This window comes from Nerophis lumbriciformis, linkage group LG20 (genome assembly GCF_033978685.3).
Source record: "Nerophis lumbriciformis linkage group LG20, RoL_Nlum_v2.1, whole genome shotgun sequence".
NCBI lineage: Eukaryota > Metazoa > Chordata > Actinopteri > Syngnathiformes > Syngnathidae > Nerophis > Nerophis lumbriciformis.
The window spans coordinates 3,127,525-3,145,482 of record NC_084567.2 but is presented as its reverse complement, the minus strand read 5'-3'; the positions used below and the strand labels follow the sequence as shown (position 1 = coordinate 3,145,482).

Here is a 17,958-nt window from a genome sequence, read left to right as displayed (position 1 = left end):
CGCACTGTCAGCTTTTGAGTAAATTTGTGGTTTTTAGGTGCGGCTAATAGTGCGGAAAATACGGTACTTGATTACAATTTTTTTTTTTTTTTTTTTTTTTTTTTTTTTCCATAAAGAAATACAATCATGTGTGCTTATGGACTGTATCCCTGCAGACTATATTGATCTATATTGATATATAATGTATATATTGTGTTTTTTATGTTGATTTAATTAAAACAATAAAATAAAATGTATATTTTTTTCTTTTTTTGTGCGCCCGGTACCAATCGGTCCACAGCCCGGTGGTTGGGGACCACTGCTGCACATTACCTTTTGCATTATATTAATTTATATTATTATGTATTGTCTACCTTGAACTTTTTTTTCCTTTTTTTTTATGTCATTGCCTGAAATAAATAAATTAATAAAAAAAAACAAAAAACAATGAATATAAAGGAAAAAAATTAAAAACATAGGCTTTTTTAAAATAAATTGAATCCCTCTAATAAAGACAACAATTTAAGGACGTATATATCTTTTAATATTTTTCAAGATTGTATTAATAATTTAAAATCTTTAATCCAATCCGAGGATTTGCGTTTTACTTTTTTTTTTTTTTTTTTTTTTTTTTTTATCGAATCTTATGTATAGAAAGAATAGCTTGCAACATAATTCTATCAATAATCATTTTTAGGTTACTATCTTTCGTAAAAATGCCAAATTTAAATGAATTTTTATGTGTGAGGTAGAGATGCGCGGTTTGCGGGCACAACCGCGGAGTCCGCGGATTATCCGCGGATCGGGCGGATGAAATTTTAAAAAATTAGATTTTATCCGCGGGTCGGGTCGGGTCGGGTCGGGCGGTTGAAATAAAAAACAATTTAATTTTAAATAGATTCAGGCGGGTGGCAGTTAAACCAATTGGGAAATATATATACATAGTTAAATGTTGTTACCCACATACGAAAAACGAGCAGGCACCTGCAGCATATGCCACAACAGAAGAAAAAAAAAAAGAGAAGGACACTTTTACGGAGCGGAGAAGGGACGCCTCGCCGGGGTCCGGGACCGAGGCCCCTTCCCCCGAGAGGGCCCCACCGGGAGCCGTAGCTGAGGCGATCCGCGAGAAGGGCCCGACGCACGTCCAGGGTCACCACCGCACCGACACCCTGCCTCGTCTGCCTTCGCTGCGTCCGGCGTCACGCACAGCAGGTAAGCAGCTTACCTGCCCGCCACCCCCGTGGCCGGGGGCTCGTAACAGGGGTCACTCCGCACGCTCCGCCCGCGCAGCTTCCCTGCCCGCCACCCCTGTTGCCGGGGGCGCGTAACAGGGGTCACTCCGCGCGCAGTGCGCTCACGAAAGGGGTGGGGCTCACCCTGGTTGATATAGACAGCAGCTAGGACGGTGGCCATGGAAGTTGGAACCCGCTAAGGAGTGTGTAACAACCCACCTGCCGAATCAACTAGCCCTGAAAATGGATGGCGCTGGAGCGTCGGGCCCATATACCCGGCCGTCGCCGGCAGCGAGACGCGCTTGGAGGTGCGCTCAGCGCGGCTCCCATATGATTGCGCACTGGTGTGCGTCTGGGTCGTGACAGCGTGGCACGCGAATGTCTGTGCTGCATTGGATCAGTCTCCTTTCTTTAACAGGCAAAAGCTTTATAACCTCACTAATGCCTTGCATCGTCTATATTAGATATATAACAACGGGCGGATGCGGTTCTGATCAAATGTTAGATCGGGTGGATTGCGGATGGTTGACGACTTTCTGATGCGGTTGCGGATGAAATAATTGCCTATCCGCGCATCTCTAGTGTGAGGAGTTTTATGTATGAGGAGTAGGGAACGGAAGTGGCTGCCTTTTGGCGCATGCGCAAAGGGGTGGGGTAAGCAAGAGCGCTGACGATACAGCAGCTATGGGGCAGGGCCGACATCCGGGCAACTGAGCTACATACGGGTTCTTCGAGCCATAGCAACCTGACTGGCGTTGAAAACAAACCGTCGCCATTACTCTTTAACCTGTCGACCTGCGCTGATTAAACCCGTCATTCTGCCTCCAAAATGCCAAAAAACTGTGTTGTTTTTGGTTGTGCAAACCACAACTGGAGACAGGGAAAACAAAGGTCGTATTTTGTTCTGCCAAAGCGTGCTAAAAGCCCACAGAGACGAGACAAATGGCTCGCAGCTTTACACCGGGAAAACGAGGACGGTTCTCACTGGAGTCCCCCAAAATCCCGGGTCGTGTGTTCGGATCACTTCGTTTCTGGTAAATATAAGGAACAAAAATCCACCTTCTTAACCACAACTTGGCTATACCGTCCATGCTAATGTTGAACCCGTTGAATTTTTACTGAATAACGTTCGACAGCTGAAGTTGTTGTTGTTGCACAACAATAACATACGGTATAAAGGCTATTTCCAGTAATTCAGCAAATAATAAATCATAATACTGAACTGAATTTGAATGAGCTCTCTACAGATATAATAAATATACAGATACTGGTAGCCACCGTGTCATCCTTATTATCATTTATCAACATACCTTGGGTGATTTAACCATTTTTATGTGATTTATTCGTTATACAACAACCGAAGCTAACAACCGACCTGGTGCGCTTGTGAGGTAGACATAAAGATTTCCAAATTCCATGTCCGGCCATTGGGTAGGATTTTCAGTCCACGCATCTGCTGGAAGGCGGTAAGGGCAGTCGTTTAATCCAACTACAGAACATTTTAACTCGTATCTTAACCTAGCCTCACTGGAAAGACTATTTACATAATCATACGCCATTTAGAACAGTTTAAAATGCCGTGAAACCTCGTTAAATGCCTTTTCTGTCAATGCTGTGTTAGCTGTGAGCTGGTTTGTTTTCAACGAATTCAATATGGCGACCGTGTTGCTAGGGGATTGGAGGGCGGAAGTGACGTAGGTCCGCCCTCGCCCATATCGATTCACTGCAAATATAGCAACACAAATGTCAAGGATTCGTCTTTTCTAAAGCCCACGAAACGGAAGTTGAGTTTGGAGCGATGGAATTTTATCTGACGAGAAGAGTTGACGACTCGACTTTGTTGACGTACCATTATTTTGAAAAAACAAAAAAACGGAAGTGGTTGCCTTTTCGCGCATGCGCAAAGAAATCGCGCAGCGGCAAAGACTTTGGCGCGGACCAAGATGGCGGACTGAGCGGCTGTGGCTTTCCGGGTAAGTCTTAAATGTACCTTCTAAAAGCAAATATAGTAACAAATACCTATTTTGTCTTTTCTAAAACACACAAAACGGAAGTTGAGTTGGGAGCAATGGCGTGAAGATTGAAGACTTGAGAGCACACGGACGACTACTGCTATGCTAAGATGGCGACGTCATGGAAAAGAGAACATGAAAGAGAATCAACTTCCAGCAAATCACCAACGGAGATAAAGATAAAAACCGAGGATGAAGGTGAGTGTGTTGAAGTTTCGTCATTTGAAAGCCATCATACGTCCTGAAATGAGTGTAGATGAGAAATTAGCCGACTTTGTTCAAATGTAAACAAAGAACCGCCATGTCAAAATGGATGAAACCCCCAGTGGTAATTATGGACGAGCACTGAACTTCTCTTCCTTAATGGAACCTTTGTCAACGTGCACAAAGCAACTTGACGGGAAAAATGGAAAACGACATATATGGTTTGCTAATTTGGGTCCTAAAACAATCCATTGAGACAATAAAATCGATTTTTTTTTGTAAATCAGATTGACTGTTTGGATTACAAGTGAAACGTGATTTTTATCAGACTCCACTATAACGCCAACAGGCCCCAATGTGGCCCTCAACGTCACTTGCATGGGCAGTTTGATGAAGTCAAAACGAAAGGAAGTTGACTGTATTCTGCAAATGAACAAGGAAGTTGCCACTACTACTACTACTTTGCAAAATCAATCAATCAATCAATGTTTATTTATATAGCCCTAAATCACAAGTGTCTCATAAAGGGCTGCACAAGCCACGACATCCTCGGTACAAAGCCCACATAAGGGCAAGGAAAAACTCACCCCAGTGGGACGTCGATGTGAATGACTATGAGAAACCTTGGAGAGGACCGCATATGTGGGTAACCCCCCCCCCTCTAGGGGAGACCGAATGCAATGGATGTCGAGTGGGTCTGACATAATATTGTGAGAGTCCAGTCCATAGTGGATCCAACATAATAGTAAGAGTCCAGTCCATAGTGGATCCAACATAATAGTAAGAGTCCAGTCCATAGTGGGGCCAGCAGGACACCATCCCGAGCGGAGACGGGTCAGCAGCGCAGAGATGTTCCCAGCCGATGCACAGGCGAGCGGTCCACCCCGGGTCCCGACTCTGGACAGTCAGCAGTTCATCCATGGCCACCGGACCTGTGCCCCCCCCCTCAAGGAAAAGGGGAGCAGAGGAGAAAAGAAAAGAAACGGCAGATCAACTGGTCTAACAGGGGGGCTATTTAAAGGCTAGAGTATACAAATGAGTTTTAAGATGGGACTTAAATGCTTCTACTGAGGTAGCATCTCTAATTGTTACCAGGAGGGCATTCCATAGTCCAAAATTACAGTTGGTACAAAATGCGGCTGCTAGACTTTTGACAAGAACAAGAAAGTTTGATCATATTACGCCTATACTGGCTCACCTGCACTGGCTTCCTGTGCACTTAAGATGTGACTTTAAGGTTTTACTACTTACGTATAAAATACTACACGGTCTAGCTCCGTCCTATCTTGTCGATTGCATTGTACCATATGTCCCGGCAAGAAATCTGCGTTCAAAGAACTCCGGCTTATTAGTGATTCCCAGAGCCCAAAAAAAGTCTGCGGGCTATAGAGCGTTTTCTATTGGGGCTCCAGTACTATGGAATGCCCTCCCGGTAACAATTAGAGATGCTACCTCAGTAGAAGCATTTAAGTCCCATCTTAAAACTCATTTGTATACTCTAGCCTTTAAATAGCCCCCCTGTTAGACCAGTTGATCTGCCTTTTCTTTTCTCCTCTGCTCCCCTTTTCCTTGAGGGGGGGGGCACAGGTCCGGTGGCCATGGATGAAGTGCTGGCTGTCCAGAGTCGGGACCTGGGGTGGACCGCTCGCCTGTGCATCGGCAGGGAACATCTCTGCGCTGCTGACCCGTCTCCGCTCGGGATGGTGTCCTGCTGGCCCCACTATGGACTGGACTCTTACTATTATGTTGGATCCACTATGGACTAGACTCTCACAATATTATGTCAGACCCACTCGACATCCATTGCTTTCGGTCTCCCCTAGAGGGGGGGGGTTACCCACATATGCGGTCCTCTCCAAGGTTTCTCATAGTCATTCACATCGACGTCCCACTGGGGTGAGTTTTTCCTTGCCCGTATGTGGGCTTTGTACCGAGGATGTCGTTGTGGCTTGTGCAGCCCTTTGAGACACTTGTGATTTAGGGCTATATAAATAAACATTGATTGATTGATTGATAGTACTGGAGCCCCAATAGAAAACGCTCTATAGCCCGCAGACTTTTTTTGGGCTCTGGGAATCACTAATAAGCCGGAGTTCTTTGAACGCAGATTTCTTGCCGGGACATATGGTACAATGCAATCGACAAGATAGGACGGAGCTAGACCGTGTAGTATTTTATACGTAAGTAGTAAAACCTTAAAGTCGCATCTTAAGTGCACAGGAAGCCAGTGCAGGTGAGCCAGTATAGGCGTAATTGATCAAACTTTCTTGTTCTTGTCAAAAGTCTAGCAGCCGCATTTTGTACCAATTGTAGTCTTTTAATGCTAGACATAGGGAGACCCCAAAATAATACGTTACAGTAGTCGAGACGAGACGTAACGAACGCATGAATAAGGATCTCAGCGTCGCTAGTGGATAAAATAGATTGAATTTTAGCGATATTACGGAGATGAAAGAAGGCCGTTTTCGTAACACTCTTAATGTGTGACTCAAAGGAGAGAGTTGGGTGGAAGATAATACCCAGATTCTTTACTGAGTTGCCTTGTGTAATTGTTTGGTTGTCAAATGTTAAGGTGGTATAATTAAATAAATGTCGGTGTCTAGCAGGACCGATAATCAGCATTTCCGTTTTCTTGGCGTTGAGTTGCAAGAAGTTAGCGGACATCCATTGTTTAATTTCATTAAGACACGCCTCCAGCTGACTACAATCCGGCGTGTTGGTCAGCTTTAGGGGCATGTAGATGTCTTTAATCTCCTTTCTAAAGTTCAATATACTTATTAAAGAAATTTATAAAGTCATCTGCCGAGTGGGTGGAGCTATTGGGAGGAGTCCCTTGTTGGGTTAGCGATGCTACTGTACTAAACAAAAAAATAATAATAAATAAAAGCAACCACACGTTAAGAGAGTCTATCATTCACAAGACAAGAACACGTTTGTCTTTCTCTTTTTTTGTGTGTATTTTAAATTGCAGAACCAAACGCTAGCAATGGGTGGCTAACAATGTAGCTAATGGGAGTCATGTCATGTTGGAGTCCAGTCCATCAGGAAGCCAGCATATAGTCCTGGGAGGGGGTCATCTTAGCCAGGTCATCCCACATCTGTGCATGGAAGAGCCAGCCATCTTGGGTCACAACCCATGTCAGCCAGCTCCTCATCCAGACTGGTACCTGGTACTGTTTTCCTTAAAGGGGAACATTATTAAAATTTCAGAAGGGTTAAAACCATTAAAAATCAGTTCCCAGTGGCTTATTTTATTTTTCGAGGTTTTTTTCAAAATTTTACCCATCACGCAATATCCCTAAAAAAAGCTTCAAAGTGCCTGATTTTAACCATCGTTATATACACCCGTCCATTTTTCTGTGACGTCACATAGTGAAGCCAACACAAACAAACATGGCGCATAGAACAGCAAGCTATAGCGACATTAGCTCGGATTCAGACTCGGATTTCAGCGGCTTAAGCGATTCAACAGATTACGCATGTATTGAAACGGATGGTTGTAGTGTGGAGGCAGGTAGCGAAAACCAAATTGAAGAAGAAACTGAAGCTATTGAGCCATATCGGTTTGAACCGTATGCAAGCGAAACCGACGAAAACGACACGACAGCCAGCGACACGGGAGAAAGCGAGGACGAATTCGGCGATCGCCTTCTAACCAACGATTGGTATGTGTTTGTTTGGCATTAAAGGAAACTAACAACTATGAACTAGGTTTACAGCATATGAAATACATTTGGCAACAACATGCACTTTGAGAGTGCAGACAGCCCAGTTTTCATCAATTAATATATTCTGTAGACATACCCTCATCCGCTCGCAGATTTCTTTGACTTTATGGTTAGAAATGCATCTGCTTTGAGTGTCGCAGGATATCCACACATTCTTGCCATCTCTGTCGTAGCATAGCTTTCGTCGGTAAAGTGTGCGGAACAAACGTCCAATTTCTTGCCACTTTGGCATCTTTGGGCCACTGGTGCAACTTGAATCCGTCCCTGTTGGTGTTGTTACACCCTCCGACAACACACCGACGAGGCATGATGTCTCCAAGGTACGGAAAACAGTAGAAAAAACGGAAAATAACAGAGCTGATTTGACTCGGTGTTTGAGAAAATGGCGGATTGCTTCCTGATGTGACGTCGCGTTGTGATGTCATCGCTCCAAGAGCGAATAATAGAAAGGCGTTTAATTCGCCAAAATTCACCCATTTAGAGTTCGGAAATCGGTTTAAAAAATATATGGTCTTTTTTCTGCAACATCAAGGTATATATTGACGCTTACATAGGTCTGGTGATAATGTTCCCCTTTAAGAAAGTCAATGACTTCACTATTAAAGTGGATGACATTGTTATCAGCAGGAAAGATGAGGTCATTGATTGATTGATTGATTGATTGAGACTTTTATTAGTAGATTGCACAGTGAAGTACATATTCCGTACAATTGACCACTAAATGGTAACACCCCAATAAGTTTTTCAACTTGTTTAAGTCGGGGTCCACTTAAATTGATTCATGATACAGATATATACTATCAGATATATACTATCATCATAATACAGTCATCACACAAGATAATCATCAGAGTATATACATTGAATTATTTACATTATTTACAATTCGGGGTGGGGGGTGGGGTTAGGTTTGGTTGTTATCATCAGTCATCAACAATTGAGAACAGAGAAATGGATATTGAAACAGTGTAGGTCTGACTTAGTAGGATATGTACACCAAGTAGTGGACATAGAGAGAGAGAGAGAGATCAGAAGGCATAAGAAAAATATCTGCATTTGATTGTTTACATTTGATTATTAACAATCCGGGGAGGGTTTTAGTTTAGGGTTGAAGTTGCCTGGAGGTGTACTTTTATTGCGGTTTTGAAGGAGGATAGAGATGCCCTTTCTTTTATACCTGTTGGGAGCGCATTCCACATTGATGTGGCATAGAAAGAGAATGAGTTAAGACCTTTGTTAGTTCGGAATCTGGGTTTAACGTGGTTAGTGGAGTTCCCCCTGGTGTTGTGGTTATGGCGGTCATTTACGTTAAGGAAGTAGTTTGACATGTACTTCGGTATCAGGGAGGTGTAGCGGATTTTATAGACTAGGCTCAGTGCAAGTTGTTTTACTCTGTCCTCCACCTTCACCTACCTAGGTTCCATTCTGGAGGCTAATCTTTCCTGTGATAAAATGGCAACCAATGTCATCAAAAAGGTCAACCAACAAACAAGACTTCTCTACAGAATCTCCTCTCTGGTCAACAAAAGCACCATGAAGATTCTAGCAGGAACTCTCGTTCAACCCTTTTTCGATTACGCATGCACCTCCTGGTACCCTAGCACCTCCAAAACCCTCAAATCTAGACTCCAAACATCCCAGAACAAGCTAGTCAGATTACTTCTAGACCTCCACCCCAGATCACACCTCACTCCTACCCACTTCTCCAAAGTGGGCTGGCTCAGGGTGGAGGACAGAGTCAAACAACTTGCACTGAGCCTAGTCTATAAAATCCGCTACACCTCCCTGATACCGAAGTACATGTCAAACTACTTCCTTAACGTAAATGACCGCCATAACCACAACACCAGGGGGAGCTCCACTAACCACGTTAAACCCAGATTCCAATCTAACAAAGGTCTTTAACTCATTCTCCTTCTATGCCACATCAATGTGGAATGCACTCCCAAGAGGTGTAAAAGAAAGTGCATCTCTATCCTCCTTCAAAACAGCAATAAAAGAACAACCCTAGCTTAACCCCATCCCACCTCCCCGGATTAATCAAATGTAAATAATCAAATGACTTTTTATTCTTTCAATAAGATGCTCAGGTTGCTTTCCAGCAGTTGTCTCTCGCTCTCCCTCTTGCTCCAGCTCCAACAACGTCTCTCCTCATGGCTGCTGCTTATACAGAGCGACCGGTGATTAGATAACAAGGCCCAGGAGGGCCAGCTACGCACCTGTCGCTGACTTCTGTCAATACTTGGTCCGGGGTGTGTGCTTTTCCAGGATGCAACGGAAAGTTGGCACGGGCGAGACGGGAATTAAGGTACATGATTTATTTATCAACCATAAATACAAAAAAAAGGATCAAACAAAAGGCGCGCACAGTGGCGGAGAATAAACTATGAACAATTAAACAAAACTTGCAAACTATGGCTTGAATAAAGAAAACTTACTTGGCATGGACAAAAAAGGAGCAGCGTGAACATGGACATGAAAAAATGGACAGAGCATAAATGTGGTGTGGTCGTCAGGACGAACAACAGAAAATGAATGAACTTAAATACTATGGACATGATTAGTGAAAGCAGGTGCGTGACTCAAAACGTGAAACAGGTGCGTGACGTGACAGGTGAAAACTAATGGTTGCTATGGTGACCAGACAAGGGAGTGAAAAGACAGAAACTAAACAAAACATGACTTAAAACAAAACATGATAATACAGACATGACAACTTCGAGGCCGATCCTGGCACACCCCGCCTCGCTGCAGGCCCGCAGGCCACGCCCCCTCCACAGTCCATTTCTCAGATGATATAATTGTTGATGACTGAAGCGCTGATAGCAACCCAACTCAATACACCGATGATACTTTGTTTACTGAAGAATGTTTGTGATGACAAGCAAAACAACTAAACAACCTTTAGAGACAAAAAAAGGTTGTTGTCTTTACCCCCACAAAGCCTTTTGAGACATTTGTGATTAAGGGCTATATACCGTATTTTCCGCACTATAAGGCGCACCTAAAAACCACAAATTTTCTCAAAAGCTGACAGTGCGCCTTATAACCCGGTGCGCTTTATATATGGATAAATATTAAGATTCATTTTCATAAAGTTTCGGTCTCGCAACTTCGGTAAACAGCCGCCATCTTTTTTCCCGGTAGAACAGGAAGCGCTTCTTCTTCTACGCAAGCAACCGCCAAGGTAAGCACCCGCCCCCATAGAACAGGAAGCGCTTCTTCTTCTACTGTAAGCAACCACCCGCCCGCGTAGAAGAAGAAAAAGCGCGCGGATATTATCATTTCCTTTGTGTGTTTACATCTGTAAAGGCCACAAAATGGCTCCTACAAAGCGACAAGGATCCGGTTCATGAAAAGACGCAATCTCTCCATCCGCACACGGATTACTATTTCACAGCAACTGATATTCCTGTGAACCGCACTGTGGATACAACGGGAGCACGTACGGTGAATATTCGCACCACAGGGAATGAGAAGTCATCCTTCACTGTGGTTCTAGCTTGCCATGCTAATGGCCAGAAACTTCCACCCATGGTGATATTCAAAAGGAAGACCTTGCCAAAAGAGACCTTTCCAGCTGGCGTCATCATAAAAGCTAACTCGAAGAGATGGATGAAGAAAAGATGAGCGAGTGGTTAAGGTAAGTTTAAGTTTACGCGAAGAGGCCGGGTGGCTTTTTTCACGCAGCTTCGTCCATGTTGATATACGACTCCATGCGCGCCCACATCACGCTGGTTTTAATATATTATTAAAGTTTGACTGACCTATTTGACTGTTTTTTTGACATTCCTTTAGCGCAGTTAGATGCGGCTTACAACACGGGGCGGCTTATAGGTGGACAAAGTTTTGAAATATGCCGTTCATTGAAGGCGCGGCTTATAACCCAGGGCGCCTTATGGTGCGGAAAATACGGTAAGTAAACTTTGAATGATTGATAAACTTGGAAAACGTACCGAAAAAGAAGCAAAACCGTGGCCCTAAAACCAGGCACGGACCGGAGCGTGGGTTACCTGTATCGTTGCACCTTGTTTAAGCACAATTATAGATATGAACACCTGTTCGCACATGTTACCTCGATCAAACATGGTGGAAATGTTTGTTCCAAGATACTGCAGTAGTAAACAGTAGGGATGCGGTACTCGCTATAATCCTGTACGGGACAATCCGCTTTAATAATTTAAAAAGTCTTTATAATAATCAAGATCGAATGATAAGAACAAAATTATTGTCATCATTTTTTTTGCCATATCGCCCAGCCCTCATCTACCGGAGTACTCATGTGAATATAAAAATCGCCCATGATAGCTATACTATCTGCATGAGTCACCAGTTCGTCAAATGGGCAGTAGACGATTGCCAGATAGAGTGGTAGAGGGACTACAGTCCTCGTAATAAGAACCTTTAATGAATTCTACTTATTACTCGGACAAGGGTTAATGTTGGAACAAAATAACAAAAATGCCCCAAACAATGGTTTTGAAAGAAAAAGAAAAATAAATGCTCGCAAAACCTTTGACAGCTTCTACTCTCTTGTCCACCTTCTCATTGTTTTCCTTTGAGTTCTCGCTCTTGATTGACACTCTGCTATCCTGTCTCATGTGCGCTCTATTGGAGCATTCTTGCGCTTATTTTACTCATTAAAGGGGAACATTATCAGCAGACCTATGTAAGCGTCAATATATACCTTGATGTTGCTGAAAAAAGACCATATATTTTTTTAACCGATTTCCGAACTCTAAATGGGTGAATTTTGGCGAATTAAACGCCTTTCTAATATTCGCTCTCGGAGCGGTGACGTCACAACGTGGCGTCACATCGGGAAGCAATCCGCCATTTTCTCAAACGCCGAGTCAAATCAGCTCTGTTATTTTCCGTTTTTTCGACTGTTTTCCGTACCTCGGAGACATCATGCCTCGTCGGTGTGTTGTCGGAGGGTGTAACAACACCAACAGGGACGGATTCAAGTTGCACCAGTGGCCCAAAGATGCCAAAGTGGCAAGAAATTGGACGTTTGTTCCGCACACTTTACCGACGAAAGCTATGCTACGACAGAGATGGCAAGAATGTGTGGATATCCTGCGACACGCAAAGCAGATGCATTTCCAACCATAAAGTCAAAGAAATCTGCCGCCAGACCCCCATTGAATCTGCCAGAGTGTGTGAGCAATTCAGGGACAAAGGACCTCGCTAGCACGGCAAGCAATGGCGGCAGTTTGTTCCCGCAGACGAGCGAGCTATCGACCCTAGCTTCCCTGGCCTGCTGACATCAACTCCAAAACTGTACAGATCAGCTTTCAGGAAAAGAGAGCGGATGAGGGTATGTCTACAGAATATATTAATTGATGAAAATTGGGCTGTCTGCACTCTCAAAGTGCATATTGTTGCCAAATGTATTTCATATGCTGTAAACCTAGTTCATAGTTGTTAGTTTCCTTTAATGCCAAACAAACACATACCAATCGTTGGTTAGAAGGCGATCGCCGAATTCGTCCTCGCTTTCTCCCGTGTCGCTGGCTGTCGTGTCGTTTTCGTCGGTTTCGCTTGCATACGGTTCAAACCGATATGGCTCAATAGCTTCAGTTTCTTCTTCAATTTGGTTTTCGCTACCTGCCTCCACACTACAACCATCCGTTTCAATACATGCGTAATCTGTTGAATCGCTTAAGCCGCTGAAATCCGAGTCTGAATCCGAGCTAATGTCGCTATAGCTTGCTGTTCTATCCGCCATGTTTGTTTGTGTTGGCATCACTATGTGACGTCACAGGAAAATGGACGGGTGTATATAACGATGGTTAAAATCAGGCACTTTGAAGCTTTTTTTAGGGATATTGCGTGATGGGTAAAATTTTGAAAAAAACTTCGAAAAATAAAATAAGCCACTGGGAACTGATTTTTATTGGTTTTAACAATTCTGAAATTGTGATAATGTTCCCCTTTAAAAATTCAGCTAAACATGTGAACGTGTACCGTATTTTCCGCACCATAAGCCGCCCTGGGTTATAAGCCGCGCCTTCAATGAACGGTATATTTCAAAACTTTGTCCACCTATAAGCCGCCCCGTGTTAAAAGCCGCATCTAACTGCGCTAAAGGAATGTCAAAAAAACAGTCAGATAGGTCAGTCAAACTTTAATAATATATTAAAAACCAGCGTTATGAGGGTGCGCATGGAGTCGTATATCAACATGGACGGAGCTGCGTGAAAAAAGCCACCCGGCCTCTTCGCGTAAACTTACCTTAACCACTCGCTCATCTTTTCTTCATCCATCCATCCCTTCGAGTTAGCTTTTATGATGACGCCGGCTGGAAAGGTCTCTTTTGGCAAGGTCTTCCTTTTGAATATCACCATGGGTGGAAGTTTCTGGCCATTAGCATGGCAAGCTAGAACCACAGTGAAGGATGACTTCTCATTCCCTGTGGTGCGAATATTCACCGTACGTGCTCCCGTTGTATCCACAGTGCGGTTCACAGGAATATCAAAAGTCAGTGGAACCTCGTCCATGTTGATAATGTTCTCTGGCCGGATCTTTTTTTCAGCTATCTTGTTTTTACAATATGCACGGAAAGTAGCCAGCTTTTCTTGAAAGTCTTTAGGCAGTTGCTGTGAAATAGTAGTCTGTGTGCGGATGGAGAGATTGCGTCTTTTCATGAACCGGAAACCTGTCGCTTAGTAGGAGCCATTTTGTGGTCTTTACAGATGTAAACACACAAAAGAAATGAAACGTAATATCCGCGCGCTTTTTCTTCTTCTATGGGGGCGGGTGGTTGCTTACAGTAGAAGAAGAAGCGCTTCCTGTTCTATGGGGGCGGGTGCTTACCTTGGCGGTTGCTTGCGTAGAAGAAGAAGCACTTCCTCTTCTACGGGGAAAAAAGATGGCGGCTGTTTACCGTAGTTGCGAGACCGAAACTTTATGAAAATGAATCTTAATATTAATCCATATATAAAGCGCACCGGGTTATAAGCCGCACTGTCAGCTTTTGAGTAGATTTGTGGTTTTTAGGTGCGGCTAATAGTGCGGAAAATACCGTACTCCTCTGGAAATAAAGTATACATAATCAAGTTTAAAGGATCAATATTTATATATTGGTTTAAAATAGCCTAATGGGAAAGCATTCTAGTTTAAGTAAATTAAGAAATCATTTTTGACCCTGCCTTTAAAAAGAATTAGGATTTGTTGGGAGCTAGAAACAAAACGAGGATATTGAATCGAGATCGAAATCGTCCAAATTTAAACAATTCCCAATCTTAATAATGTCTGAGTCAAAGTGTTTTTGTGTTTGTTGTGTCCCACAGACATCCAGCAGCTGATTAGTTATCCAGAGGTACTTCCCACTGAGTCCTGGGTAGGGCGCTGGGCTCTGATGCAGGAGGATGCACAGCCCCCCCACATCAAAAAGGAGGAGGAGGAACTTTCAATCTCTCAGGAGGGAGAGTGTCTTCTAAGGCCGGAGGAAGCTAAACTCACCAAGTCGCCACTGACTGTTGTCTCTGTGAAGACTGAAGATGATGAAGAGAAACCACCTGAGACCTTTCGTTGGTTGTGTCCTGCAGACAACCAGCAGCTGAGTAGTCATCAACAAGAACTTCCCTCTCAGCTGCAGTGGGTTGATTCTAACCTGAAGGATCCACAGCCACCCCAAATTAAAGAGGAAGAGGAGGAACTCTGGATCACTCAGGAGGGAGAGTGTCTTCTAGGGACGCAGGAAGCTGATCTCAACAAGTTGCCACTGACTGTTGTCACTGTGAAGACTGAAGATGATGAAGGGAAACCACAACCAGACAAATTCTTAGCTCCACTATCAGATAGTGAGGTTGAAGACGAGGTTGAAGTAACTTTGAGCAGCGATACAGACTGTGAAGGTGATATGAGGACTCACACTGACAACAAACATTCTAAATGCTCTAAAGTGAAACATCTGCGCTGCTCGGGAGGTGGTAAAAAGTTTTCTCAGAAAAAATGTTTGACCCGACAGATGAGAACACACACAGGAGAAAGACCATTTAATTGTTCAGTTTGCGGTAAAACGTTTACTCACAAGAGCAATTTGACTCAACACATGAGAACACACACAGGAGAAAAACCATTTAGTTGTTCAGCTTGTGCTAAAAACTTTACTCACAGGACCAGTTTGACTGAACACATGAGAACACACACAGGAGAAAAAACATTTGAGTGTTCAGTTTGTGCTTCAAGCTTTACTCACAAGACTAGTCTGATTCAACACATGAGAGCACACACAGGAGAAAAGCCATTTAATTGTTCAGTTTGTAGTAAAAGCTTTTTTCAAAAGAGCCATTTGACTGGACACATGACAACACACACACGAGAAAAATCGTTTAATTGTTCAGTTTGTGCTAAAAACTTTACTCAAAAAAGCGGTTTGACTCAACACATGAGAACACATACAGGAGAAAAACCATTTAATTGTTCGGCTTGTGCTAAAAACTTTACTCACGGGAGCAGTTTGACTCAACACATGAGAACACACACAGGAGAAAAACCATTCAATTGTTCAGTCTGTGGTAGAAGCTTTTTTCAAAAGAGCCATTTGACTGGGCACATGCGAACACACACAGGAGAAAGAACTTTTAAATGTTCGGTTTGTCTTAAAAACTTTACTCACAAGAGCAGTTTGACTTACCACATGAGAACACACACAGGAGAAAAACCATTTAATTGTTCACTTTGCGATAAAAACTTTACTCACAAGGGCAATATGACTCAACACATGAAAACACACACAGGAGAAAAATCATTTAATTGTTTAGTTTGTGGTAAAAGCTTTTTTCAAAAGACTCATTTGACTAAACACATGACAACACACAAGAGAAAAGACATTTAATTGCTTTGTTTGTAAAAAAAAAAACAACAAAAAAACAGAGAAAGCCTTGACTGTACACATGAGAACGCACACTGGTGAAAAAACTTTTAATTGTTCAGTTTGTGATAAAAGCTTCACCAAAATACATACTCATATAATAGTACAGTTGTTATTAGTGAGAATATACTTATTTTTGGGTTCATTGAGGTTAGCTAATTTTACTTGTTTTGGAAAGTCTTGAAAAGACACATTTTCTTGTTCTATTAGTGCAAATAAAATACCCCTCATTTTTGTATTTTTTTTTCTTGTTTTTGAACACTGACTTTTTGCAGTGTACCGGCAGTAGAGATGCGCGGATAGGCAATTTATTTCATCCGCAACCGCGTCAGAAAGTCGTCAACCATCCGCCATCCACCCGATGTAACGTTTGATCAGAACTGCACCCGCCCGCCATCCGCCCGTTGTTATATATCTAATATTAATTTAAAAAAAAAAAAAAGGGTGAAAACTACGTGAATTGCACCTTGTGCAGACAAGATTTTTCGATCGGACACGGAGGAATTAGCGATGTAAAAGACCACGTTGGGACAAAAAAACACAAGTCTAATGCCGTTGCTAGCGATACAAGTGGAAAACTCTCAACGTTTTTCGTCGCCCAAACAGATTCTTTGGATGTGATAAATGCCGAAGTTTTATTTACGGAGGCATTAATTGAGCATGGACTTCCAATCGCACTGGCTGATCACATGGGACAGTTAAATGTTTGTAATGCAACCTTTAAAAATCATTACGCGGTGATCGCGATCCCAAAAATAAACTTTTCTTGACTGATAATGTCCAGAAAAAAATCGCTTTATATTACTATAGAGTCCTTTTAACGAATGAGTTTGATGGTTTATCACAAACCTTAAATGAAAGAAGTCCTTTGTTCTCCTGCACCATGCATGCGCTTTGGCCTTGCTTCGTGTTTGGTGCGCAATCCTGTCGGCTGTATTTCACAGCACGACATACTGTTAAAAGTGTTTATACTATTTATGCTTTCAAGTCCAAGTTGAAGAAATCTTGTTAAATGTTGACAGCATAACTACCAAAATACAGAAGTATGTCCTTAATATTTTTGCAGTGCTATTTCTGTTGAAAAGTTCAAATGATTACATTAGAGATGTGATGTGCCACTTTTCAAGTGTCTGATGGCTTAAATTCATTTTCATTAATTTTTCATATTTTGAATTCTTTTGAAAGGCTTACAAAAAAACTACATTAGAATTGTAATTCCATGCTATTGACAGGACTATTAATTTTAATGAAGTTAGCTTACCATGTTTACAGTATGATAATTGTGATAGAAATGTGAATTTTAGGCACAGAATATTTTTTACAATTGAACAAGGCAGTAGATTATACAAGCTTGGACAGAAAGTTAATAATGACACCAATTTTTTTTTAATGGAATTGTTTAGTACTGTTTTACCATTTGTTTACTGTAAAAAGTGTTTATACTGTTTATACTTTCAATCAACAAATTGAAGTCTTGTGAAAGGTTGACAGGATAACTGGCATTAACTGTCAAAATAATTTCAAACGATTGAAGTTAGCTTACAGAATAAACATGTCAATCAACCCATATGATTTTTGCTGTAATATTTTTGTTTTGAAAAGTCACTGTGACTGATAGAAAAGTGATGGTTTTAGCAACATTTTAACCTGTCTGAATGCTAATAATCATTTTGCGTCGGGGGGCGAAGCCCTGAACCCTCCACCAGGACTTTGTCCTGGACCTACCGGGGCCTGCGGCCCTTGGACCCTGGCTACTAGGTTTTTCTGATTTCAAAAGTTGGCAGGTATGGCGAGGTTATAAAGCTTTTGCCTGTTAAAGAAAGGAGACTGATCCAATGCAGCACAGACTTTCGCGTGCCACGCTGTCACGACCCAGACGCACACCAGTGCGCAATCATATGGGAGCCGCGCTGAGCGCA

General features: G+C 42.6%; 1 protein-coding gene across 2 annotated transcripts in view; it reads left to right on the top strand.

Annotated features, from left to right (window-relative positions):
- LOC133619176 (uncharacterized) overlaps nt 1–16,387 on the top strand; it is a 170,400-nt gene extending 154,013 nt beyond the window's left edge. The window contains exons 1-3 of one of the 2 annotated variants that reach the window (XM_061980100.2): nt 3,062–3,187; nt 3,269–3,424; nt 14,454–16,387. In XM_061980100.2, coding sequence (XP_061836084.1) covers nt 3,337–3,424; nt 14,454–16,003 — 1,638 coding nt within the window. In that variant the 5' untranslated portion in view covers nt 3,062–3,187; nt 3,269–3,336 and the 3' untranslated portion in view covers nt 16,004–16,387. Of the gene's footprint in view, nt 1–3,061; nt 3,188–3,268; nt 3,425–9,330; nt 9,467–14,453 lie in introns of those variants that run through there. The other variant, XM_061980101.2, reaches the window with a different exon arrangement.
- Nucleotides 16,388–17,958: the final 1,571 nt, after the last annotated feature.